At 50.3% G+C, this 25478-nt stretch overlaps 6 protein-coding genes across 6 annotated transcripts; 4 read left to right on the top strand and 2 right to left on the bottom strand.

Moving 5' to 3' along the window:
* Positions 1–7694: 7694 nt before the first annotated feature.
* GLRG_06352 (glycosyl hydrolase family 16) lies at positions 7695–8967 on the top strand (the record flags this gene model as incomplete). Its single annotated transcript, XM_008097037.1, has 2 exons — positions 7695–7788; positions 7931–8967. The coding sequence occupies 2 exons, from the start codon at positions 7695–7697 to the stop codon at positions 8965–8967; spliced, it is 1131 nt and encodes a 376-aa protein (XP_008095228.1).
* A 3218-nt stretch (positions 8968–12185) lies between these two features.
* Positions 12186–13953, bottom strand: GLRG_06353 (cytochrome P450; the record flags this gene model as incomplete). Its single annotated transcript, XM_008097038.1, has 4 exons — positions 12186–13186; positions 13270–13516; positions 13595–13834; positions 13900–13953. The coding sequence occupies 4 exons, from the start codon at positions 13951–13953 to the stop codon at positions 12186–12188; spliced, it is 1542 nt and encodes a 513-aa protein (XP_008095229.1).
* Positions 13954–15425: 1472 nt separating this feature from the next.
* Positions 15426–16220, top strand: GLRG_06354 (methyltransferase domain-containing protein; the record flags this gene model as incomplete). Its single annotated transcript, XM_008097039.1, has 1 exon — positions 15426–16220. The coding sequence occupies one exon, from the start codon at positions 15426–15428 to the stop codon at positions 16218–16220; it is 795 nt and encodes a 264-aa protein (XP_008095230.1).
* A 735-nt stretch (positions 16221–16955) lies between these two features.
* On the top strand, positions 16956–18731 carry GLRG_06355 (major facilitator superfamily transporter; the record flags this gene model as incomplete). Its single annotated transcript, XM_008097040.1, has 3 exons — positions 16956–17284; positions 17376–17832; positions 17898–18731. 3 exons carry the CDS (start codon positions 16956–16958, stop codon positions 18729–18731), a joined length of 1620 nt encoding a protein of 539 aa, XP_008095231.1.
* Positions 18732–19215: 484 nt separating this feature from the next.
* On the bottom strand, positions 19216–20319 carry GLRG_06356 (NAD/NADP octopine/nopaline dehydrogenase; the record flags this gene model as incomplete). The annotated part of the gene is made up of 1 exon (XM_008097041.1): positions 19216–20319. One exon carries the CDS (start codon positions 20317–20319, stop codon positions 19216–19218), a length of 1104 nt encoding a protein of 367 aa, XP_008095232.1.
* A 1877-nt stretch (positions 20320–22196) lies between these two features.
* Positions 22197–24627, top strand: GLRG_06357 (ferric reductase like transmembrane component; the record flags this gene model as incomplete). Its single annotated transcript, XM_008097042.1, has 3 exons — positions 22197–22750; positions 22843–23416; positions 23485–24627. The coding sequence occupies 3 exons, from the start codon at positions 22197–22199 to the stop codon at positions 24625–24627; spliced, it is 2271 nt and encodes a 756-aa protein (XP_008095233.1).
* Between the last annotated feature and the right edge of the window lie 851 nt (positions 24628–25478).

The raw sequence follows: 25478 nt of genomic DNA on the forward strand, positions 1-25478 counted from the left end.
TTTGTAAAGCTTAAGTAATATTAGTAATAAAACCATTATAGCTTTTATCTAGACTATTTAAAATCTAAGCTATTATAATCTATTTAAGTAAAGTAATAGATTTTAAAGCTAGGTTATCTATAAGCTCTTTAACCTTATTAATATAGGCTTCTATAGAATTAAAGGAATCTAGGGAGGTATTAAAGAATTCTTTATAGGTAAGATATTTATTAGTAAATCCTATAGGCTTATATAGATCCTTTAGTTTTTTCTAAGCTTTAAATCCTGATTTAGAATCTTTTATAACCCTTAGAGGGCTATCCTTATAAAAAAGCTTTATATAGGCAAAAGCTGTAGAATTAGCCTTTATCTAAGTAGTAGTAGTAGGTACTATATCTAGAAAGTGGATATCTTTACTAATAAGTAAAGCCTTAAACCTAGTTGCCTAGGTAGAGTAATTCTAGCTGCTAGAAAGTGTAGGTATAGTAATTTTATCTATCTTTTTCTTATTTTATAGGTATCTTATAGAATTAGCTTGGAATTGATCGTTATAGTGGTTGGATAGAGATGGGAATAGTATTGTTAGATTCGTGTTGAAAGGAGGATTCGAATAGTGGTAAAAGATATTTGTTTAGATAAAGGTTAGTAATGTTATAAGGATAAAGAGGATCTAGGTAGGAGAGGTAGATATCTAGAGATTAACTCTAATAGATATCTTAGAAAGATATAAAGAAAAAAAAGGTCTTATCTAGTCTTTATATTGCAAAAGCTGGGCTTATAACTAATAAGAAATAACAGGTAGATTAGTAGGTTGACTAGATAGATAGGTAAATAGATAGGTAGAAAGATAGGTGTAGTTTTATTGTGCTTAGAAGGCATAGAGAGCTAGAATCCCTTAAGGGGATCTTCGCTCTATATATAATTAACTAACTTCTATATTTCTAGTAATATATATATTAACCTTTATATTATATTATACTTATTATACTATTATATAGATTTAAAACCTTATATTGTTATAGCTTGTTTTAAGCTAGTTACAGCCTGTTACACTACTTATTACAGCTTGTTACAGCATAATACGGTCTGTTTAATATCTAGTTTTATTTAAGTGGATATTTCTATTTTTAGTACCCTAGAGTAAATCTAGTTACTATTTATATATATCTACTTTTTATACTTCTTAGAGATAGAGTACTAGAGAGTAAATCTCTATAGGTCTATATCTAGAAGTAAAGGTTATATTAGATATCTTATATATATATATATATAGTAGTGTTACTTTAAGGTTATAAATAAGGTTAAATTTAAGGTTAAATTTAAGGTTATAATTATATAAGCTTTTATATCTAAGTGTTAGTATATATAGTACTATTATAGTAAAAGGCCTTAAAAATATTTTTAAAAGTAAAAGTAGTAAAGGTTATAGTATAAGTAGCTTATAAAAAGTTAGTAAAAAGTTACTAAAGTACTTCTTACTAGTAAAAAGAGAATAATAATATAAAAATACTTATATAAATATACTTCTTACTATATATTTTAGTATACTAAAAGTACTTATTACTAGTAGCTAATAGTATAATTAAGACTAGAATATAAGTAAAAAAAAGCCTTTAGGGGGCACTAAGGTATTAAATACTTACTAGTAGTCTTAAGGTAGTAAGAAAACTTAGCCTTAGTGTTAGCTATATTTATATACTAAATAAATATAGCCTAAAAGTAGTAGTAGTATAAAATAAAATAAACTATAGTATAGTTATTTTTACTTTTTTTATTTAAAAAGCTAATAGACTAAAGGGGTAGTAAGGAGGTAGTAGTTATAAAGGTATAAGTAGTATGCTACGCCTATTAATAGACTATTTTAGTATTACTAAAAGATTAACTAGTTTAGGCACTAAGTGCCTAAAATACACTATATATAGCCTTATAAAAAGTAACTAGGCTAACCCCTTATAATTACCTCCCTTTTAATATAACGCGTCCTAAGTTACTTTAGGCCTATATGCACTAGCGCTAGTAACTATACGCTAGAGCATAAGGTTATATTAACCCTAAAGGCCCTAAGTAGCCTAGCGTCTAGTAGCAGCTACTAGATATTACCTCCCTACACCTAGTCCCTCTAAGCCTAACGTAAGCTACCTCTTATTTATACCTAGCTAACTAATTTACTAATTAATAACCTTCTAGCCCCTTAAGGCCTACACTAAAGAGAGTCTTAACAGGTAGGATTTAAACCTAGCCCCTATTAACAGCTAAAAGACCTACTTAGTGCCTAAATAATTATAAAGGTATAGGTAGTGTGCTACGCCTATTAATAGACTATTTTAGTATTACTAAAAGATTAACTAGTTTAGGCACTAAGTGCTTAAAATACACTATATATAGCCTTATAAAAGATAACTAGGCTAACCCCTTATAGTAGTAAGGCCTTTAGTACTCTTAGGGGTAATAAAGGTAGTAATATTAGTAGTAGTAGTAGTATTAGTAAGTATAGTAATAAATATAATAGTAGTAATAAAAAAGCTAGTAGTATTAGTACTATTACTAATACTATTACTATTATTATTACTACTAAGTAGTAGTAATAATAGTAGTAGTAAAAAAAAAAATATAAAAGTATTATAAAAAAAAATAATAAGTAATAAAAAAATTAATAAAAACCTAAGTTAATTTAAATTACTTATTTTAAGTTAGTATTAAAAAAAAAGCTAGTTATAATAATAACTTAAGCTTATAAAGTTAAAACTAAATAAGCCTTAGTAAAAAAAGCTAGCTAAGACTAAAAGGTTACTAATACTAACTATAAAAAGTAAAATAAGGATTTTTTTTATTATAAAAGTAATATAACTTAAGACTTAATAAATAGTTAATAAAAAAGCTAAATATTATAATAATAAAAATAATAAAAAGTATATAGTACTTAAAAAAGTACTATAAGGCTTAGTTAATAAAAAGTATTAAAAAGTATTATAAGTAAATAAGGTATCTTTATTATAAAGTAAGTAGTTCTTTACTAAGTAAAGTAATATAAGACTTATACTTTAGGCTAAAAAACTAAACTATACTAAAAAAGTAGTAGTTAAGGCCTAACTAAAACGTAATAGTATAAAGGTAAGGCTAAAGGTAAATAGTTAGCTAAAGAAATAACTACTTATTTAGTAGCTTATTAAGCTTAGTAAGTATTTCTAGATATCTCTTAAGATACTAAAAGATAAGTATAAGGTATAAGGCTTAGCTATTAAATAGTCTAAGTAGCTAATAAGAAGACTACTAGTAGGTAGCTAGCTTAAGGCCTTAAGAGATTAAGAGTTAAGTATAAGGCTTAGCTATTAAATAGTCTAAGTAGCTAATAGGGGGGCTACTAGTAGATAGCCTGCTTAAGGTCCTAAGGGTAAGACCTTAAAGGGGGGGGATTATATTAGGTGCCTAAAGTAAGGCCCTAGGGGGGCACTAGAGTAGGACTAGGACTAAATAAACTAGTTACTAAAGGAATAATAAAAAGAGAAAACTTTATAAAAGATAGGGGTTAGAGGAGGCATATTAGAATAATTATTATAATTAAACCCTAACTACGCCTATTACTAACTCCTTTACTTAATACTATCCCTGCCTCTGACACCCTGGCCTAAGCTACGGTTGCTGCTAGTAATTAGAACAAAGCGGGAAGTCATTTTGTAGATAACGGCTAAACGGTGGTCTTGAGAGAGTAGTGAATGTAATTCTTATAGACTGTAATGAACAAGACTGTGAGTACCACTCATTTCTTAGTACACATTAGTATCTAGCAACTCTTATATTTACGTTCGGAGTCAAAGCCTGTTGATTATGTTGGTCTGTATTAGCATAGCTACGCAGAGTTAGCAATTACAAACCGTTAATCATGACAAATTGACTAAAGACGTTGATTATTATTTTTCTTTGCAGTGGAATGTGGAATAACGTTATGATCATAGCGCCACAACAGCTTGGTCATACAAACCACTCCCTATGTCTTTTTGGTCGTAAATGTGAGACCCTTTCTTAGTATAGTATCTCGTCAGACATAAGCACTTTGCTGTATTTGGTGTGCATTGACTTGGTCACAAAGAATTGGCGATTATAGATTGTTCATTATGACAAATCCACTTGCAAAAAGTTGCTTATCAACCTTGCACTTTGGATCTGATATAACGTTATGGATAACTTGGCGGCACAGCAGAAGTTCTGCTGAAACACTATATGGCTGTTTAAACATTGGAAATGGGTATCAATTGGATTAAATGGAGGCGTGGCATATCACAAGCCATTCACTGCATCCCAGCTTGGAGCAATACGGATACAGACGGTATAATTTCACGGCAATGCTGATGACAGCCGGAAGCCCCCGTCGCGTGCATCCATCCAACAGAATGCTCACTGCGAGGCCCAGAATTCCACCGACGTCAACTTCCACAGCCACATTGGGAAGAAGAGCCGTCATTCAAGCCTGGCAAAAAAGGCGCGCACGCTGAGCCCGCTGCTCACGATGGTGGACCATGGCACGCAGCGGCAGCGGCGCAACCCCCTTGATAGACAGCACCCGGAAGCTGGAGCCCATCATCAATGCCGCCATGACCAAATTTCTGGCCCGGCCGGACGAGAGGGCGGCAGATTGGCAGGTTTAGGCGCTCTTGCAGATCCATCACGTCTACGAAGCCTGCACGAGCGAGTCGCGACGTCGTCACTATGTACGCCGTCGGCGATTGTTTCAAGTTCCGTTTCGACCCCGCCGGTCTTTCTCTTCGACCTCGACCATGCCATGATTCTCTTGTCCCGGTTCTTGCGCCTTGCGCATCCAGAACACTGGAATTAGTCTGTTGGTCGTGAGAGGGGCGCCAGCCATGGAGGTGAAGAAACATGGTTCTGTACGAGCTTCATGCTTGTGTGTACGAACCGCACACCTGCGCTAATTCATAGCCTGCCTTGGATGCCACCGATATCGTATCCGACCCGTCGTGCACCGTCTGCCTTGTTTCGGTGATGATGGTTGGCGAGCATAATGAATCGCTCCCAGCGTTTCATTATGGATCTCTGTTTCCAGAAACAACGGTTTGAGGCTCTGCGCGAGGAGGTCTCAAATTCTGCTGCACTGCGCTTGCAGTTCGACTCCATGAGGTGTTTGGGGTTTCGCCAAGAGGGTTTTGTAAGGCGGTTGTGTCGTAAAGACAGAAGGATGACTCGTGAGCAGGGGAGGGAGTCTAGAGATCGCGAATAGCATCAAACACTCCCGCGAGTCTTAACTGCAGTTCATCGAGATGATGTCGGACGCCGGCCCCCGCTCGAGAGGTTTCCTCCTGGGTGTAACCCTGGGAGCGGCAAACGGGAGGGAGAGAGGAAAGCAAGGGAGACGCGGGGCCGAGGCACGAACTGTGCGGTCACGTGGGTGTTCTTCGGCATTCCGATGACACCCGCTGGACGGGGAGGACCTTGGATCGAGTTGTAAAACTGAAAGGAAAGTGAAACGAAATAAATGCTGAACTGGGAACTAAGAGATGACGGCTTACTGTCGGGGTTACTATATTCCTCGAGGATGCCGAAAGCCGTAGCGCCAAATGCCGTCTCCGCTTCATTAGAAGGGCGTCGTCAGTGCATGTCGGCGAGTCAACGATGGGTTTGATTTGCCGATGCGACACATGTAAATATAGGTACGACCGAGGACACGGGCCTGGCTCACCGACACGACAGCGGGAACACAATCCTAAACCCGGCCTTAAGCGAAGCGGTGATATTGAATGGTTTACAAACTGATTACAAGTGTGGGGGGACTTGGGATGACGCTCTCTTGGCTCACGAGTTGGGTTAGGTAGGTCAGAAGACGTTTGTTTGGCAATCAAACCTGGACAAGGACGAGCAACTTTTCGATGACTGGATTTTCCCTGAGGAAGAATGTCCCTCCCTGCTCAAGTATCCGGCAGATTTGCAAAGGGAAGGGAGGTGTTTCTTGCCAAGGAAGAGATCGGTTGTGTTGGAACACTCCGTGATACGATTCCGCGAGACCATATACACAGTATTATAAACTCATATCTATGCGCAATCTCCCGGGAGGCCAACCTTGTTCAAGCCCATCTGTAGATCTGCCGAGCCATCATTTCCTTGGTGGGCCAGCCTAGTGCGAAGGTTTGTCCCCTATATCGCGCAATAACGCGGTGGATAAACGTTGCAGCATGTGAGCAAAACATAACCACTGGCGATGAGGACTAGTCGGTCTGCAGACAGGGACGAAACCCGGCCTGAGATGGCCGCGACAGGTCGGGCCTCCAGATCTGTGCTGTAATTGAGGGTGTGCTAATCAGCCCAAAAACATGTTTCGTCGGAAGAGCACGACCTGGGGCATCACATCAACCGAGGGAAGGGGGGAAGAGAGATTCAACTCGTTTTAAGCAGAAATGTATCCGTATGGTCGTGCGCTATGTACGATGGTACCAGGCCGAAGTTAATTACCCCTGTTAGGTAACTAATGTTCACACCTCTACTACAGGACTTCACTTTTGGCGAATATTCACCCTCTATTATGATATCAGCTGTGGGGGGTAACATCATAGGGGTAATTAACTTGGCCCTGCCACCCTGTAATTCTCCGCTGCAAGAACCGGGGGGCGGCCTCCAACGACTTGGTGTTCGCTTCTTACTCAGCATCGTCTCAAATCAATCCCCTGCACCCAAACAAACAAAGCACACAGTTTTATCGGTAGACTCTTGTTACCTGCCAGACTTGCCAGAGGGTTGTCGGGCCCAAGCCACCCTAGGCTTGGCCGGGCCGGGCTAAGCTGGGCTGAGAGGCGACCTCAGCCACGTCTTCTGAGACTGGAGCGTTGGTCATTGCGTCTCACCATTTTAGACAGAGAGCGTCGGTGAGTGTTAGCATTGGTGCCAAAGACGCACAGGCTTTAAATAGCATAAACGGCTCCCCGGCACGGCAGATCGGATGGTCGGCGTTACCCCCTAGGAGACGAGATGCGGGTTGGCAAGGGGAGAGGAGCGTATCTACAGGGCTCCCCCTGCCGTGCGTGCCTAGTATACGAATTAATTAGGTATTATTGTACGGATACGTGAACCAGCATTAACGGTATGATACCACATCATATACGGATACAGGCCAGCCCATGCCGCCACGCCCGTCAACCCCCTCAGTTGTACCATACAGGATGAGTTGGTGGCAGTCGGTCGTGTGTGAATGAAAGGTGCCCAACTCCAGGCCTTTCCCTCGTAATCCCCCCGACCTACAGCCAACTGACCACGCGTCTCCACACCGTCGGAGGGATCCCTGGTGTGTGGTGTTTGTGGTTGGCTCCATCCTCAAACGTACGTCAGCCTCCTTGAAGTCCGTGGTGGCTGTGGTGCAAGTGGGTGGTTGGCTCCGGCTCGACTTCTGCAACTCGAGGGTGTGGATGGCCAAGGGGTCCTCCCAGCAAAGCTAAAACACCAGGGATCCATGTGACGAGTGACAAGAGGCCATCTCGTCGAATTTCTGGTTTTCTTTAATGGGGACGTATGACCCGCCGCAAAATAAGGGGCTGGGTTTGTATCGACTGAATATCCGTACACCATCATCATTATCATCATCATCTTTCCTCTTCTTCTTTCCTCTCACGCAGTCTTTCTCCTTCTTGTTCTACCAATAAACACTACGTTACTATCGTTGAATTCTTCGTTTTCTCGCGCCGGCTAGTCTTACATCGCCGCTCATAATACGCACAATGGCGCTTTCCTTCGTTCGTCAAGCGTCTCTCGTTGCGCTCCTCGCGACTTCGACCATCGCTCAAACATTTACCGAGTGCGATCCTACCAAAAGTAAGTACAGAAAAGATGAACCTCTGCCATCAACCCAAGGGGTTTTCCGCGATGCACGGATGCTTCTGGCCTTACATGTCACAAACCTTCCAGACTTCGACTAGAAGAACTCTATTGACATAAGGCCGCCCCCCCCCTACAGAAGCATGCCCCGCAGACCCTGGCTTGCCCCAGAGCAACTACGAAGTCGACTTCACCAAGGGCGCCGATGATAGTGCCTGGAAAGTCGCGTCCGGAAAGGTCTCGTACTCGGCCGACGGCGCCCAGTTTGTCCTCGCCAAGCAGGGCGACGCCCCGACTATCCAGACGTCGTGGTACTTCTTCTTCGGCCGCGCCGAGGTCATCATGAAGGCCGCTCCCGGCACCGGCATCGTCAGCAGCGTCGTCGTCGAGTCCGACGACCTCGACGAGGTCGACTGGGAGTGGCTCGGCGGCAAGGACGCCCAGGTCCAGACAAACTACTTTGGCAAGGGCAACACCACGACCTTCGACCGCGGCGCGTTCCACAACGTCGACGGCACCCAGGACGACTTCCACAACTACACCATCGACTGGACCCCCGACGCCGTCACCTGGTACATCAACAGCAACCTCGTCCGCACCCTCAACTTCGCCGACGCCGTCGGCGGCAAGAACTTCCCCCAGACCCCGGCCCGCCTGCGTCTCGGCATCTGGGCCGGCGGCGACCCGAACAACAGCCCCGGCACCATCGAATGGGCCGGTGGCCCGACCGACTACTCAAAGGGCCCCTACACCATGACCGTCCAGAAGGTCGCCATCACCAACTCGAACCCGGGCAAGTCCTACACCTACAGCGACCAGACCGGCGACTGGCAGAGCATCAAGGTCGAGGCCGCCGGCGCCAGCACCGGCGATGGCACCAGCTCGGGCCAGAACGACACCTCTGCCGCCCCCGCTTCTCCTTCTGCTCCCGTCTCTCCTCCTTCCCCCGCCTCGACCCCGGCGCCCGCCTCCGGAACCAACGCGCCGGCCAACGCCATCGGGGCGAAGACCAGCGCCAACGCGCCGGCTGCCACCTCTGCCAGCGGATCCAGCGACTCGGCCAGCGCGAGCTCCCCTGCAAGCGTCAGCGCCGCTGCTGGCAGGATGCTCGGCGGCTCCGCCGTCAGCGCCGGCCTGGTTGGAATCGCTCTTGCCGCGTTGGTTGGCCTGCTCTAGATAAAACAAATCACAAATCTTCTGTAACGATTACTGTGTATGAAGCTTCCTTTCTCTCTCTCTTTCCCTTCAACTAGTCTAGACGATATCACGGGGCCGATAAAGGCCTAGCGTTGACCATTTTCATGACACGAGACCCAGACCTTACCGAGCATTTCTCTTATCCAAATTTCAATTGCTGTCGTTCGCCGGTTGGAAACGCTGTCGAAGCCCCCCATCAGCTCGACGATTGTCATTGCCTCAAAGGGCCTTTCCCCCCGTCGCCTCGCGACCGTTTTGCAACTGGGAAAGAGGAAGGCACGAGATGAACCAGCATGGGTGTGTTTTGGAGACCATTGACCCAACGGTTGCAAACGCTCTCAAGTTCAGCCCGCTTTGCATGCCTGGGCGCATGAAGCAAGATCAATGGTTTGCGCCATGCTCCAAATGTCGGGGAGGGGGGGCTAGATGTCTGGTTTATGCAACTTTCATGCTCAGTTTCAACTGGGTAAAAGTGTGGCGTCATGCGGACAGTCCAGCCCAAAATCGCCTGGATAATATCAAACATCGCAGGGACTCTGCTAGCAGTGAGACCTCATCTCCAACGCTGACTGCTTGTTGTCTGCGCGAGGGAGGTTACGAATAGAAATAAACAATTCCCAGTTAACCAAGTTTGCTCCCTTCTGTAGCCAATCGCAAACCACTAATTTCCAATGATACATGTAAAGTACCTAGATAGAAGGAATCGTCTTACATCCGGTTGTTATTTCTATTGCTTTGTACCCCATGAGCGGTCTCTCTTAGACCACCCGATACAGGACAGTTATAATGCGTATAACCTGATCAGTAGCGCCTCGTCCTATATTGCATCTTGACATGTTAGCACAGGACAAAACACTGGTAACACAGGGCAACTGCTTATTTCCTAGTCTTTATTTGCAAGCCCTTTACTAACTTCTTGAGAAGGCATCGAATATCAACCTGTTCAATCTCTGGTTATATGGTCCTTTATATCTTGATCCTGCCTAAGTCTTCTTAACTAACGAAGTGCTACTCCTTGACATGCCATTTCGACAGCGCCCTAGACGCCATAGGAATATCATCCTCAGACCCAATCCTTCGCGAATTCCCTCGCCAAACCACGACCGTCCACACGGCCGATAATGAAGGCTCCCACTTAAGCAGCGGGAATCCGTACCGAACCTAGCAGGGAGTGGCCCCGCGCGCCCTAAAACTACAACTGCTGACTTCGCAAGGACGGTATCATTTACACCATCACTAGACCGTACTGCGCACCCTAAACTGTTTGAGCCAACGAAGGTATTCTGAAGCGCTGGCAACAACCACATGAACCCTCCAGGCGTTAGGAAACTCCCCACGCCAGAAACCCAGACAGAGGACCGCTTCGCCCGAAGCATGATTCCTCATGCGAAGGATGTATCCTAACCCAATACCAAGCTTCTAAACAGATCCTACATCCCCAACCCAGACAAGGCAAAATCTTCAATTCAAACGCAAGAAATCCCATACAAATAGACTCAAACCTTGAAGATTCGCGCCTTAGCCACGCAGATTTCTCAGTCACTAAATCCTAGTACCTTAAATTCTCAGCGGCATAGACGGAGCATCCGGATGTATATAGAACATTCATCAGCCTCGAATAAAAGACATTTCCCCAGGAAAACCAAAGATCTACTAATGAATCCATCTTTAACGTCAGGTTTACGCCGCAGAAGGATTGTAAGCAGAGCAGTGAGCCCAGGGACTCAACGACGTGTATTCATCATATCGCTTCTGAAAACTATCGCTGAGTACAAGGTTGATAAACCAGCCAAGGCTTGGCTTCGCTTCAACTGTGGCCTCGAACATGGCAATGAGACATACTTTCTGCAACCCATGCGGCCCCTATATCAGTCTTGGTAGATAGTCTTAGGAGATTATAACATCTGACACGCTTCTCAGGAGGTCAGAATACAGAATGAAGGTTCTCACTAGTGTCAGGGGTAAACAATTGTCATTCGTAGCGTTATTGTCAAAAGAAACTAGAACGCCATTCCCTGACTGCGTAACAAAGCGCGATGATCTGATTTTGTCTGAAAAGTTGAAGTCGTGTTACGGAAACGTCTTTCGCCTTTGGAGTGACAAGCCAGAGTAAAAGTTGTTGCCAACAGAAGCTCTACAAACACGAAGGAAAACCTCAGACCTCGTCTTTCATCCACATCCAAGCGAAACCTTGTCTGGAGAGGTTTCATATGTCTATTGGCTATTGTATACTTTCTATAATCTGGCCGTGATGGGCCAAAAAATGATGTTAAAAGTTTCTTCGTAGTTACTGGCTCCTACAAGTAGACTTATTACTTTGACTCCAACCAGAGAAACAGAATGATCGAATTTGGCAAAGATATACCCAATTTTGGATACACGGTGCTCATATTGCCCCCAAGTTGTCCCAGCCTGTGCGTCACGCCTACAAAAGCTACATCGGTCTTTGCGGAAGAAGTTTGTCAATAATTAACATATTTCGGATGCCGTATCGCGGTTGAAGTCATTCCCAAAGTAATGCTTACTCTTCGTAACTCTCTCAAATGTCTACACATTGGAGCTTGATGTTCGGTGAAATGCTGCTTCAAACATGTGTTCACGGCGTCTGCCCATTCTCCCGAGCTATAGTAATGCTTCAACTCGGGCCAGCCGCAACGGCGGTAAACCTGCAGTATTTCGAGGATGTAATAATCCTTATTCGGATATAGGATGCTGTGTGCATCGGGTGCGGACCATGCAATTCGGAGTGAAATGCAACTAGCTTAGCTCGTCGAGCAGACTAGATAGACCCGAAACGACTCAGCCAGAGAAGTTGGCCCGCTACTCAATATAGTTTTACAGTCCGGTTGTAAGGGTTATAAGAAGACTTGCTTCCATGCCAGAATGGGCAGTTGGGCTAGTACACAATGAGCAGCCTGGTGTCAAGCAGAAGCTGGGTTAGCTCTCTTCTACTGTAGCAAGGCCGATTACTTTCGGAAGTACGTCATTGCAAATGTAGAGGCTTTTCAAACCCACCGTGAGGTAGTTACCGGTTCTTTACCCCCCTCCAAGCAATTATGCTCCCCGCTAGGTGGAAGGTAGGCAAATTTAACAAGGTCCAATGTGTTTGATAGTCTCACTCAGAACAGATCAACGCTATCAAACGCTCTAAGGCAGTTTTCTTCTGTCGACGTGACTTTATTTTCATTTCCCGAAGGCTACTGCTTCGCCTTCTCCAAGCGCACCCACAGGTCCGGTTTAGTCATGGAATGAAAGACCTTCATAGGCCTCAGCTTCCCGTCCAGCCCCCAAACCTCATTGCTGCTCCTGTGCGTCTCTATGTCCAGCGCCATGTCGAAGTTCCACAGCAAGTGGGCGGAGATGAGCCGCATCTCCATGTACGCCAGGTTCTTCCCGATGCAGACCCGGGGCCCGGTGCCGAAAGGCAAGGAGGCGTTGGGCCGGTCGCCGGAGAACCGGGCGTCTTCTCCCAGCCACCGTTCGGGAAGGAACTCGTCGGGGTCGACGAAGTTGCAGGACGAGTGCGTCGAGACCCAGGGCGGGACGGCCACAGTCATGCCGGCGGGGACGTAGTAGCCGTCGATGGTGGCGCCTCCCGCGGGCACCATGCGCTGCTGGCTCGCAGGCGAGGGGGGGAACAGGCGCAGCGCCTCGTGGATGGTGGCCTCGAGGTAGCGCAGGTGGCGGACCTTGTCCCAGCGGATGTCATCGCGGGAGCGCAGGGCGCCGCGGACCTCGCGGACCAGACGGCGATAGACGTCCGGGTGGGTGCAGACGAAGTAGGTCCAGCCCGTCAGGGCGGTGGCGGTGGTGTCGGTGCCGGCGCTGATGAAGAGGGCCATGTTGAGGATGATCTCGGTCTCGGAGAGCAGGTTCTTGGACTCGCTGTTGAGGATGTGGTACATGAAGTCCGGGTGGTCGCGATCTCGGTCGGCGAGGCGGCGGACCGTCTTCTCGCGCGAGTTGCTCAGGTGGATGCGGCGCCACTCGGCCGCCCGCGCGGGGACGAGGAGCCGCGTCATCAGGGACTCGAGCCAGGTTCCGGTCCCGGACAGCCGGCGGATGCCCTGCGTCCAGGTCGCGGCCACGAAGACGTTGATGACTGAGGTGGACCACTCCGTGTCCGAGGCCTGGTTCAGGCACCCAAATGGCTCGGCGAAGCATGCGTCGCCCATTATGTCGAAAGCGAGGTAGGTGTCTTGTGGCGTGGGAAGTCAGTCAATGGTGGGATGTCACGGAGACAAGATGATGCTCGACAAGGGGGGGGGGGGGTTCGCTTACACCAACTCGCGACGTCTACTGGCTCGTTCCGAGCCATCTTCTCGTCGAGGACAGAGATGAACTGGTCTATCTGTTGGCGGAATAGGTGCTCGAAACGGAGCAACGCGCTGTTGGTGAACAAGTAGCCCAACGCTTTCCGCTGCCGGGTGTGTTCGGCGTTGAGCGCCAGACTCACGCCGGTCTGGCCGTCAGTGCTTCCCACAGCGCCGAGAAAAATTGGGCTCTTTTCCATCAAACGACCACCTTTCTGTCGGGGAGCTGGTCAGCCCATCCAGAGGGATAATTGAGGGGGAGTGAATGTTTCTGCTGGGTGTGCCGGACTCACGCGGAAGCCGTATATCTCCTCCCGCGCCTCCGGGTTGATGAAGCTGAGCTCGCTCGGCGAGACTCTTACGACGGGCCCGTACTTTTCATGCAATGACCTGTAGTAGATGTGTTGGTTGCCTCTGACCAGCTGCAGAGCGGCGGGTAACTCGGTCACGCTGTTGAGCCAGGGGCCGGGCACTGCGCGGAGCGGGTGGAAGAAGCGGCGGTAAAGGACGGCAGCGATGCATCTTGCGGCGATCTAGGCGGACACAGTGAGTGATTCCTCTCACGAAGAGATAGGGGCCCGTTTGAGACAAGACTCACGAGGAAGACAACAGTCGCCACGACCGAAGTCGTGGACAGTAGATGGATAATCATGATGGCTCGGACAGACAGAACGGAGTTTGGCTATCGGTGGCGTGTCTGTCCTAGTAGAGATGATGCTGAGCCACTCCTAACTGATGAGTTGATACAGGCTTGTCAAACACTGCTCAGGCACAGTCTCTCGTCTGGTCACGGATCAGCTGAATGGGTTGGTTGTCCGATGCCTACAAACAAGTGGTCCATTACGTGAGATTGGTATTGCAATACACGAGGGCTTCAAAGTCTCTCGGGAAGAAAACGTCTTAAACTCGGAGGTGTAACCTTCACCCTGGCTACATGCATGTAACGAAGCTGCAACCACACTAGGCGGAAGTCACTGGTACATGAACCCTTGGACCCTGCCGCAGTAGACGCTCCTTGGCGGCGACTAGGCGATCTGCCCCTCCTGATGGTACCGAAACATCAGCTGACACGCGATGCGGTATACATCTCACCTGACGTACCCCCCCCCCCCCCCCCCCGCGATTAATCCTGCGTGGATGGGATAGCGTTCACCAACATTCTCGCACAAAGTGTGGCTCAGGATTAAAATTGGAAACCACCGAACTGGGTGCCTAATACAAAGGCGGGAGTCCACGTACCTTGCGTCGTGGTTAGAGAGGTCAACCGACTGCTAGCTTTTGCGCCACACTGAAGAGAGGCGAGCCAGAAGTGTGTCGACTTTTTGTCGGATAAGCCGTGGCCACTTGGTTCGGCGAATGGTGGAATCGTTCACCCACTGAGATCCCCCAAAAGGAGGCACCCCGTTGAGCACCTGGATTCTTCGTTTTGCCCCCTCAATGGGTACCAAAACTTCAGTGCCCGCGGATGGGGTTTACTTTCCCCCTGAGGTCCCCCCCCCCCCCCCCCCCCTGGCTGACCTGCTTCTTAATAGGGTTAGGGTTAGAGTGGGCCTAGGTCAGGTCAGCCAGGGGGGGGTAAGGTCAGGTCAGCTGCATCCTGCACGCGATGGACGCCCGCATACGGAACTGTACCTACTTGGGATTGAGTGCAACCGAGTAAGTTTGAGCATGTTTCCCCGTGGTGGCGCGGATATTAGTGAGGCTGATAAACTTCTCTTTCTCTCTCTCGCTCTCGCTCTCTTAATATTTTATTTTATTTTTATTTTTTATCTTGTTTTTCGTTCATGCCAGTTGCAAAAGGCCCCACACTAGGTTTCCCTCCGTCTCATCTTATTTTGCGCTCACCATAACACTACTACTAGTTTACGTATGTGCTGTGGGACCCAATTGACTCGTTGCATCATCCGCTTTTCATGTGAGGTACGGATACGCGCATGAGTTTTCAATATGACGGACAGTCCACTTACTTGTCTTCTTGGGAGTTGGCATGGCTATTTTCGCAACTCACTGACGTTTCTTCTTCTTCGTCGAACCGAACCGATATAAGGCCATTCATCAGTGTCGTTGGCAGCCGAACCCGGAGTCTCACATCGCACTAGCATCATATCACATCACATCCAAGCCATGGCAGACACGGCAGACACGAGTGAGTTGGCCAAAGGCTACACCCTCGTCAACGACACGCAGTACGCAACGGGGCTGTTCCTCCTCGACAAGCTGGCTGTTGTCCCCGGCGAGCGCGTCCTTGACGTCGGCTGCGGACCGGGCAACATCACTGCCCACATCGCCGACCTCGTCACCCCTGGCGGCGGCCTCGTCGTCGGCGTCGACCCCAGCCCGGAGCGCATCGCCCTCGCCCGCAAGCTGGAGCGCCCGAACCTCGAGTTCCACGTCGGCCGCGCCGAGGACCTGTCGCGCTTCGCCGCCGCCAGTTTCGACGTCATCTACGTCAACTCAACCTTCCACTGGGTCCAGGACCAGCCCGCCGCCGCCGCCGAGTTCGCCCGCGTGCTGCGCCCCGGCGGCCGCCTGGGCATCTCGGGCGGCTCTGGCGACTTCGTCGCCGCCCACGAGGTCATCAAGGCCGACGTGCTAGCCCGCCCGCCCTACAGAGATTACCCGGACCACGGCAGCGGGCCGCGGTTTCTCAAGCGCGCCGAGCTCGAGAGCATCCTCGGCACTGCGGGCTTCGGTGAGAAGACCATCGTCGTGAACAAGATTGTCAAGACCGCCAAGGACGGCTACGCCATGATCGACTGGCTGGACACGAGCTCGTCGGGGAAGACCTACGGCGGCATCCCGCTCGAGATGCGCCCGCGGGCGCGGGAGGAGATGAAGCTGGAATGGGACAAGATCACCACTGACGAGGGCATCCGCATGGACATGGAACTGCTGGTGACTGTAGCTATTAGAGACTAAATCTTTCGTGAGGTGGCTTTTTTCTTTCTTTCTTTCCTTTTGTGACCATTGCCGCGCTATCAATGCGACTAATGGTCGCTGCGTGATAATTAAAAAGACCCTCGGCAAGCCACGTTGTTGCTCGAGGGGTCATTCCAACCCAAAGACCATTTCCCTTCTGATCCACGTCGTGTCGATCTCCGACAATCGTGGTGGAAGGGCTAGATCAGCAGGAAGCAGTCCAGCAAAAGCTAAGTTCTAACTTAAAAGTAGGCTTCGTGTCACCCTGTTGCCAGTGCATGCTAAGCATTGGCCCTTAACGGCATTAAGTCGTCAAACGGTGTGCATATGTTCGTACTCCGTATACCTACAATTATGGGACGAATCCCAGCGGAGTGTCCCGATCCGAGTGATTGGACCAGACGCCGATCAGTCCCCATGCATTCACCCGACCATCCTCTTCATGAAACGAGAGTCGTGGCTCCGGAGGGGAGGTGGGGGGAGGTGGGGGGAGGAGAGCGTCCGACAGGGTGGTGCATGTACAGTCAAGTGAGTAGTCATGCATGGGGTCCTTGGCTGATGGGTAGCGTGTCACGACCGTTTTCCACATGGTTATCCAGAGACTGGCTTGACTGTCCTGCGTTGCCATGCTTGTCCTGTTTTCGGCCCTAGCATCAGCAACACTAGCGGCACCTGCAACGACCAGATAATGGAACCATCACCCTCATCGGTGTTTTTTAGGGTACTTGTCTCGCCATGTTGCCTCTCAGAAAACAGGCGCCGGCTCTCTTCTTATGGCTCCGCTGTGGTCGAATCACCTCGAACCCAATGCAGATGGCGTCCGGTACGTCTTCCGAGGAGAAGCACGGGAATGAGCAGCTGCAACACCACGCCGGCTCAACAGACCTTCTCTCGTCTTCAGAGCCCGATAGCTCTCGCGAGGCGGAGAAACAGCCGCAGCACGACGTCCAGCTTACGGTGCACTGGGATGAGCCGGAAGGCCAAGACCCGGAGAACCCCATGAACTGGCGGCCGTTGGTGAAATGGGCCAACATCCTCACCATCTCCGTCATCAGCTTCCTGGTGTAAGTCCCGATAACCATACAAAAAAAATACAAAAAAAAAACCCCCAAATCTCTCCCTGTCGTCCGAAAGTGTTAACGCCGCCGAAACAAGACCCCTCGTGTCGTCAATGCTCGCGCCGGCGGTGCCGCAGGTCATGGCCGAGTTCCAGACCACCTCGGCGACGTTCGCGACCTTTGTCGTGTCCATCTTCGTGCTGGGCTTCGCCTGCGGGCCGCTGCTGCTGGCGCCGCTGAGCGAGCTCTACGGCCGTGTGCCCGTCTACAACGCGACCAACGTGCTGTTCCTGGCCGCTACCATCATGTGCGCCGTCTCGCACGGCGAAAGCATGCTGCTCTTCTCCCGCTTCCTGTCCGGCTTCGCCGGCGTAGCCACCATCACTATCGGCTCCGGTACCATCGCCGACCTGATGCCGCGCGACGAGAGAGGCAGGGCCGTGTCTATCTGGTCCGTCGGCACCATCCTCGGCCCCATGGTCGGTCCCGTCATCGGCGGCTCCGTGACGGAGAGACTGGGCTGGAGGTGGATGTTCTTCGTGATCTCCATCGTCGTAAGTCGACCCGCCCCCCCCTCTTATGGAGATGCCGTTGCTCAGATGTATTTGGTGGGGGATAGATCGGGGTCGTTTGCATCATCGCGTTCCTCGTCCTGAGAGAAACGTATCCGCCCGTGCTACTGGAGAGAAAAGCAGCGAGGATCCGCAAAGAAACAGGAAACCCTAATTACCGGTCCAGTCTCACGCCCGACTACACACCCGGGGAGCTCTTTAGACGCAGCATAGCGCGCCCGATGCGGCTGCTCCTCTGCTGCCCCTTCGTCACAGTCCTGTGCGCCTATGTCGCCGTCCTCTACGGCACCCTCTACCTCCTCTTCGCCACCTACTCGTTCGTCTTCACCGAGGTGTACGGCTTCTCCACCGTCGCCGTCGGCCTCGTCTTCCTTCCCGGGGGCCTCGCCACGCTATGCGGCGCCTTCTACGTTGGCGCCTTCAGCGACAGGACGCTCAAACGGCGCGCGGCCGCCCGCGGTGTCAACGCGCCTGAGGACCGACTCGCGCCCATCATTACGTTACCCGGGGCCCTGGCCTTCCCTGCGGGCTTATTCGCCTACGGCTGGCTTGTCGAAGGACACATCCACTGGGCCGCTCCACTTGCTGGCACGGCCGTGACCGGGTTTGGGTCCATTCTCGTCTTCACGGGCATTCAAACATACCTCATCGACGCGTTCGAGGGGTACGCTGCCAGCGCCGTGGGCGCCAACGCGGTACTCAGGGGCATTGCGGGCGCTGTCATCCCGCTCAGCGGCCTTGGTCTGTACGAACGCCTCGGATGGGGATGGGGGAACAGCCTGCTGGCGTTCTTGGCGATGGCGCTCGCCCCTTTGCCGTTGGTGTACGGCGTGTATGGCGCCAGGATCCGGAACATGCCATGCAACAAGGTGACTTTCTGAGTCGTCTTTTGTGCAACAGAATCTCCTGCACATCAGTTGCAAGGGTTATGAAACGGATGTACATAAATGAAGCACATGCCAGAGCATCAGACGTGGGCCAGCCATATTAGCATAGACTCGCGTTGTTCCCTCGCGTTTTTATTGTTATATTTTATTTGCTTGTAGTTACTGGCAACACCCTATAGCACCCATCTATACTGTGAAGAATTCACTTATGGGGGTCTAGAGCGAGTGTATTCATGGAAATTGTAAATTCCACAGTTAATAAAGCTAGAATCAGTATATAGTAGTATTTCCATCATGTTTTGCCTCTTGAACGGAGTACACGTCGTGTTGCCTGCCGTGCGGCACGAACAAGCGGAGTTCTCTCCCTCACTTGCCCCTCACCTAGATACATCCCTTCTTATCATCAACTTCTGATATGTATATGCTCATAGTTCTGAGGGCTGAAAGCCCCATCCATTTCCACCACTAACTCCTCCCCTCATAGCCGAGCTTCTGTTTGTGGTGGTGTCATGTAAGGGTTGAACGCGCTTGTCAACTCGCCCGGCCCAAGACCCTCAAGACGTAGCTTGTCGAGGCCCCTCCCCGTTTCCCTGAGATTGAGCCCCGTGGCCATCTCGGCGAGGATGATGACGGCGGCGATGGGCGAGGCGTCAACGCCGACCATCTCGGCCAGGCCTTGCCAGGACACCAGCAGATCAGGGACGTCCTCCGATATGTTTCGGTTCTCGAAGCCGGTCGGGGCTCGCAGCTTGTTGTGCGGCGGCGAGTTGCGCGCCAGGTCGACCAGGTCGGTGAAGGCCTGGTCGTAGCACTCGTTGGATAGGTCGATGGCGCTCACGGCGCGCAGGCCGAACATGGTGCAGACCTCCATGCGCACGCGGTCGACGGCCAGCATGGCGTTGGCGACGGACCTCGTCAGGCCGTCGCGGTACAGCATGAAGTCGCCTGCCGTGTCCTCGATGCGGCCGGCGTTCATCAGCATCATCAGTGGGTGGAAGACGCCGTTGACGTTGGCCAGGCAGACCTCGATGACGTTGTCGCACCACCGGAGCTTCGAGGGGAAGATGCTCTGGATCTCCTCGCGGAAGCCCGGCCGAACGGCGGTAGTGTGCTGAGCGGCGATGTGGATGACGCTCTTGCGGCCGAAGACGACGAGGTTGTCGCCCTCCATGCGGCACGAGTACGGCGAGAGGTTGGTCTCCAGGATGTTCTCCGCCTCGATGTCGATCTCCTTGAGTAACGAGAACAGGTTGCCCGGGATGGCGATGATGGTGTGGAACCGCAGGTCGTAGTGTCTCAGCTCGTTCAGGAGCGTCAGCTGGCCGGTGGACGGCACGGTCAAGATGAGAATCTTGGAGAAGGCCACGGCCTCAGCTATGTCGGTCGTGAGCTTCAGGTTCGTGAAGCCCTCCATCTTGCAGCTCAGCTGGAGACGGCCCGTCTCCATGACGGCCTTGGCGTGCCGGAGGTGAGTCCGGTGAGAATACAACAGCGTGTTGGTCCCGTGGTTCTGGAGGTCCGCCGCCAGGGCGAATCCCGCCGGCCCGGCGCCCAAGATTGACACGCTCGACACCATTCTCATCTTTTCCTGCGGTTGGGGTGGTGCTGAGACTGGTCACGATGAGAATGACAAGGTGATATAGGAAAGGGGGAAACGAGACGAAGAAATAGGGCTGTGTGGGTGTCTCTTGGCTCTTTCTATCAAACGGTTGGTCTGAGCACGTCTACGTGATCTATGGTACGCCCATTGCGTAATACGAAAGTGTTGCGTGGGCGCTACAACGACTTATGAATAAGAGACGACGTGCGATGGGCCAGACGTGCGAGACCAAGTACGTCTGAGAGAAATGTTACTTTGACTCACGATGCAATTGATGGAGAGCACTGCAGCCTCATCAGCCATGAAAGCCACGGCCAATTGGAAAACAACCTCGGATAGCTCCTCACGATGGACCACTAGCCGGATTACTCCTAGATGAGAATAGACTATTCGGATCATGTGCGATTCAGGTCTAGCGGGACGCTAGGATAGAACGCATTGCTACGTCCTCCGACAGGTTGGGCTTCGTACTCGGTACTTTGCTACCCAAATACGCGGGAATTACATGGACCGGGGCTTCTTATTGCCTGCCGTAGTGTTTGATGATCTTGAAGAAGCGGACCTTGCGCTTGAACGAGCAAGTTTGCTCGGTTTTAGCCTACAGTTGCCGCGTGGCACGTAAACTGAATCCCGACAAAGACTTGCAGGCCCACAGTTCATGCATGGCCTCTTTCACCCCATCTCATGACTTGTTTAGCTGCCTGTCCTGTTCATTATTGACACTTCAAGGATGTATGAAGGGGGGGCCGAAGGTGTGATCGGCAATCTGGATAACAATCGGAAACTCTATCCGTACATAAATATCAGTCAGATCTTTGACTATGCAGCTAGCCCGTTTAAGGCACTGCCCCCTATACTCAAACTTCGCCCTTGCAAAACTCTGTAGGTAAATCTCCCTCGTTTAGCACTCTCTTGAGTAAAAGTGACTTTCCTCCAGCCTAAAACAAGGCTAAAGCTTGGATTAGGCGTACGAATTGTTTCAGGGTCCACTGAGAGCACCGTATGATGATTCGATACCATTTGCAAAGTTCAGTGCATCTCCCGTAACACTGACAGGAAGGCGGTGAGGGTCTGCTGGGTTATAGAGCAAGCTCTGAAAGTCATTCAAGTAACAGGGCGTTGTTCGACTGTATCAGGGTCACCGATCGTATATCGTAGGTTTGTTTGCGTGGACACCACTCCGGTATGTAATGAATACATTGCCATGTAAGTGAACCATCCAACCACTTTCGACTAGTCTGCGGTTAAATATGGACCGCCTCAGAAACGGACCCATTCATCCGCAAGTTTCAAGCCACAGGTGTAAAATTCCATTAACGGCGCTGGTATTCGTACAGATTCTGGAAAACTAGCTCAAATTCACTCAACCCCCGGTCTGGAAGCAACGCTGCGTCCCTCCTTTTTCCAAACCCCGGCTCTTCGGCACACTCATTGCTTGTATTTCTCCTATCGGCATCGACCCGTTTGGATTTGAGAAATGACAAGCATGGGTGTCACCTGGCTGCTGTTAGTTCTGTGACTGTCTGTGTCTGCCATGAACCTGCTCCCCCCTAATACAGACCACCTCTTATCAACGACTGTGGTATTAAGTAAGAGGGGTCCTATCCTCTAGCCAACTACAAGCAGAGAACGACTCAGAGGAGTTTTCTTTTGTCGAGCTCGTTCAACCAAGATTGGGATCCTCTGCCAGAAACCTCCCTATTTCACCTCTTGTCAGTGGAGTCTGGACCTTCATCCTCACCGAAATCCATCTTGACTCGAATCTTTTCTCTTCTGGTCTCGATCTCGCCGTAGCAATTACTGTTTCCCTTTCGTCAGATCAACGTCACGACGTGTCTCGGCCCAGGACCTCGCCCACCATGGGTCGGTCGGTTGGGCTCATCGCCCTGTCGTTTTTGATCGCCAATGTCTACGCCCAGACTGGCACCGGCATCATTGGCTTCGGCATTTCGCTCTACCCGGACTTATGCTGCCAAGCATGCCACGACTCGCTTTCCGCCTTATACCTGAACTGCACCACATTCAGCACTATGGACATGAGTGGTATGCAAGGAATGAACATGACCGGCATGAACATGACCGGTATGGACATGCAGATGGGTACGACCAGCGCCGAATGTTACGCCTCCAACAAGCCGTGGCTCCAGACCATGGCCTATTGCATCCAGAAGAACTGCAACACCCACGGATACCCTGCAGACAAGCAGGCTGAATGCTTCAGCAACCAGGCCGTCGCCGGTGCCCCGTCACCAACCTTCGAGGAGAGCCTTCCCTCCGTGGCTCCCACCACCGAGCTCGCTGCAGATGCCATGTGGCTCAATGAGACCAGTTTAGTGAACCAGGCCCTCTACGACTCAACCTACGGCACCGATGGAGAGTTTGCCAGGTCTGAGTACTTCCACACCAGATACTCGTATGTTTTCCCCTTTCCCACCTACCAGCCTCTTTGTTCCTTTGTCTTCTTCACTTTACCCGTGATGAATGCTGACTGGATTCTCCTTCTAGTGTCGCCCTCTACTTGACTGTCATCGGCGTGTGCGTCATCTGTGGCGCCTGGGCCCAGCTAACGAGCGCCGTCCCCGCGCTGTACAAGAAACTCCAAAGCTTGGCATTCTGGGCAAAGCTCCGACAACACGTCTTCCTTCCAGCCCTTGTCGGCGGCCGGCATCTAGAGCCTCTTCCCGGTCAGATCGGCTATCTACCGAGCAGGACGCTAAGCATCTTCATCGCCGTTTACATTGTTCTCAATGTCGTCTTCTCCGCCGTGAGCTTCGGCAGCTACCAGCCCAATGTCTTCTTCCTTTCCATGGGGTTCGAGCTCTGCGAGTATGTCGGCAATCGTACCGGTACCCTCAGTCTTGTTAATGCGAGCATCGCCATCCTGTTCGCCGGCCGCAACAACCTCCTGATCGCTCTCACGGGATGGAGCCAGACGACCTTCCTGACCTTGCATCGCTGGTCTGCACGCATCGCCACTCTGCAGGCTATTGTGCACTCTATTGTCTACACGATGGCGTACTGGGAACCTGGATATACAGGCTATTCTGCTTATGTGGCCATGGTGGCGAAGCCTTTCTACGTATGTGATTTTCCAGGTGCTACTCTTTCTTGTCACTCGAGTTTACTGACATCCTCTGCTTCTCACAGTTGTGGGGGATCATTGCTACGATCGCCATAAGCTTAGCGACCGTTTTTGCGGTGCTGCCGTTCCGCATCAGGTTCTACGAAACTTTCCTGGCCATCCACATCGTCCTCGTCGTATTCTTCCTCGCGGGGTGCTGGTACCACTTGGTTCCCCACTTCGGCTTGGTCTATGGCTATCAGACTTGGCTTTACATCTGCTTCGCCTACTGGGCCTTTGAACGTTTTGCCAGACTTGTTCGCCTTGCTTTTTACAGTCTCGGCGGCTCCAAGGCAGAAGTGACGGCCATTCCCGGTTCCAATGTGATGCAGGTGAAGGTTCACCCACGGTCCATAACAGGGTTCGGCCCGGGTCAGCACAGCTTCCTTTACTTCCCCGCATCGGGCAAGGTTTGGGAGAGCCACCCTTTCAGCGTTGCAGGATGGAGGGCTGCAGGCAATGCTGCGCCTAATGTGTCTACTCCTGCTTCACCTACAGACGAGACCAACAAGAAGGACGTTGTTGTGTCCTCGAGCGAGCCACTGAGCCAGGGTGCCGCCTCCGTCACTTTCTTGATCCGCGCTCACAGTGGCGCCACAGCATGGCTTCAACGCCAGCTCATCTCCTCATCTACCATAACGACATCGGTCCTCACAGAGGGACCCTACGCGGGCCACCGTGCCACTCACCAGTCACTCCTTGTTGCCGATACGGTTCTGTGCGTCATCGGCGGCATCGGCATCACCAGCGCGCTCGGCTTCATCCAGCAGTACGCTAGCGCGTCGGCCGGGGAGGCTTCGGGGAAGACGAAGAGATTTATTCTGGCCTGGTCCGCTAGGGAGATGTCACTCATCGAGCACGTGCGCCACAACTTCCTTGACAACGTTCCGGGCCTCGAGTGCTCGCTTTACTGCACCGGCACCAGCTCCAGCGACGTGTCCCAGCAAAAGGAAACCTCCCTGAACGGATCTGACGGAGCGGCAGCGGGCGTAAATCTGAGTAGAATGGATGTCGGCGCTGTGATACGTTCCCACCTCGAGACGGACCACCAGACAACCGTTCTAGTCTGCGGCCCGGGCCAAATGGCAGACGAGGCCACCATTCACGTCGTCAACGGCGTTAGAGATGGCTTCAAGGTGGATATAATTGAAGAGGCCTTCGCCTGGTAATCTATAGAGTGCGGTGTGCATTATCGTTGTTACGATTTCTCCTCGGCTGTAGACAGCGAGTTTGTTCCTAGTCCCTTTTTGCGCTTTCACAAGCCCTAATATACCCATAAATAGGTCTAGATTTTGTTTATGATAAGATAAGATGCCTTTGCCTGAGTTCATACCACTGCTTTGCATCCCAATGATTTGTGAAGAGCCCAAAGTTCCAGACAGCCATCCCAATATGTATCGCGGTACAAGCCGTTTTCTTTCTTGGCCACTGATCAAAACGTCCACCTGACCAATGACTGAGGTTGTATATGATCTGTTCGAGAGCCCAATATGGTGAATGGGATTATGAGCATATGATAAACAATTGTGGAGGATTTGGCGAACCCTCGTGATATCAGTTGTAAATTGTGGGTCAAGACTCCCGAGTACATGCTCTTCGCGTTTTACTCTAGCAATCAATCGAGAGCGTGATGTTCTTCTACAAAGTTAGAAAGTTTGGCCCAGAAGCACTATAGTAATACCAGTACACAGCTAACTCTTCTTTTAGCATCCGTTATTTGATAAAGCCTATGCTGCTGCGACACCCCAACTTGATGCTTTGAAAATATATTGCCATCAGTCTCACAACACGTAGTAGGTTAGGCTAAAGAGTGTCTATTAATGTCATGAAGAAAGAAAAGCAAAATCATGCCCCCTTTAAGAGAAAAAAAACATACAACACGAGGTATTCGCTAATCGTCACCGACTCAACTACTAATCCGGCCCTTACACTCTTTCTTTTTAGGTCAGTAACTACTACTAAGTACTGTTTTTAGCTGCCAAAAACAGAGGCCTCTAATGTTACAACCTAACAAGTTATA

Source organism: Colletotrichum graminicola, assembly GCF_000149035.1.
Source record: "Colletotrichum graminicola M1.001 genomic scaffold supercont1.24, whole genome shotgun sequence".
Taxonomy (NCBI): Eukaryota; Fungi; Ascomycota; class Sordariomycetes; order Glomerellales; family Glomerellaceae; genus Colletotrichum; species Colletotrichum graminicola.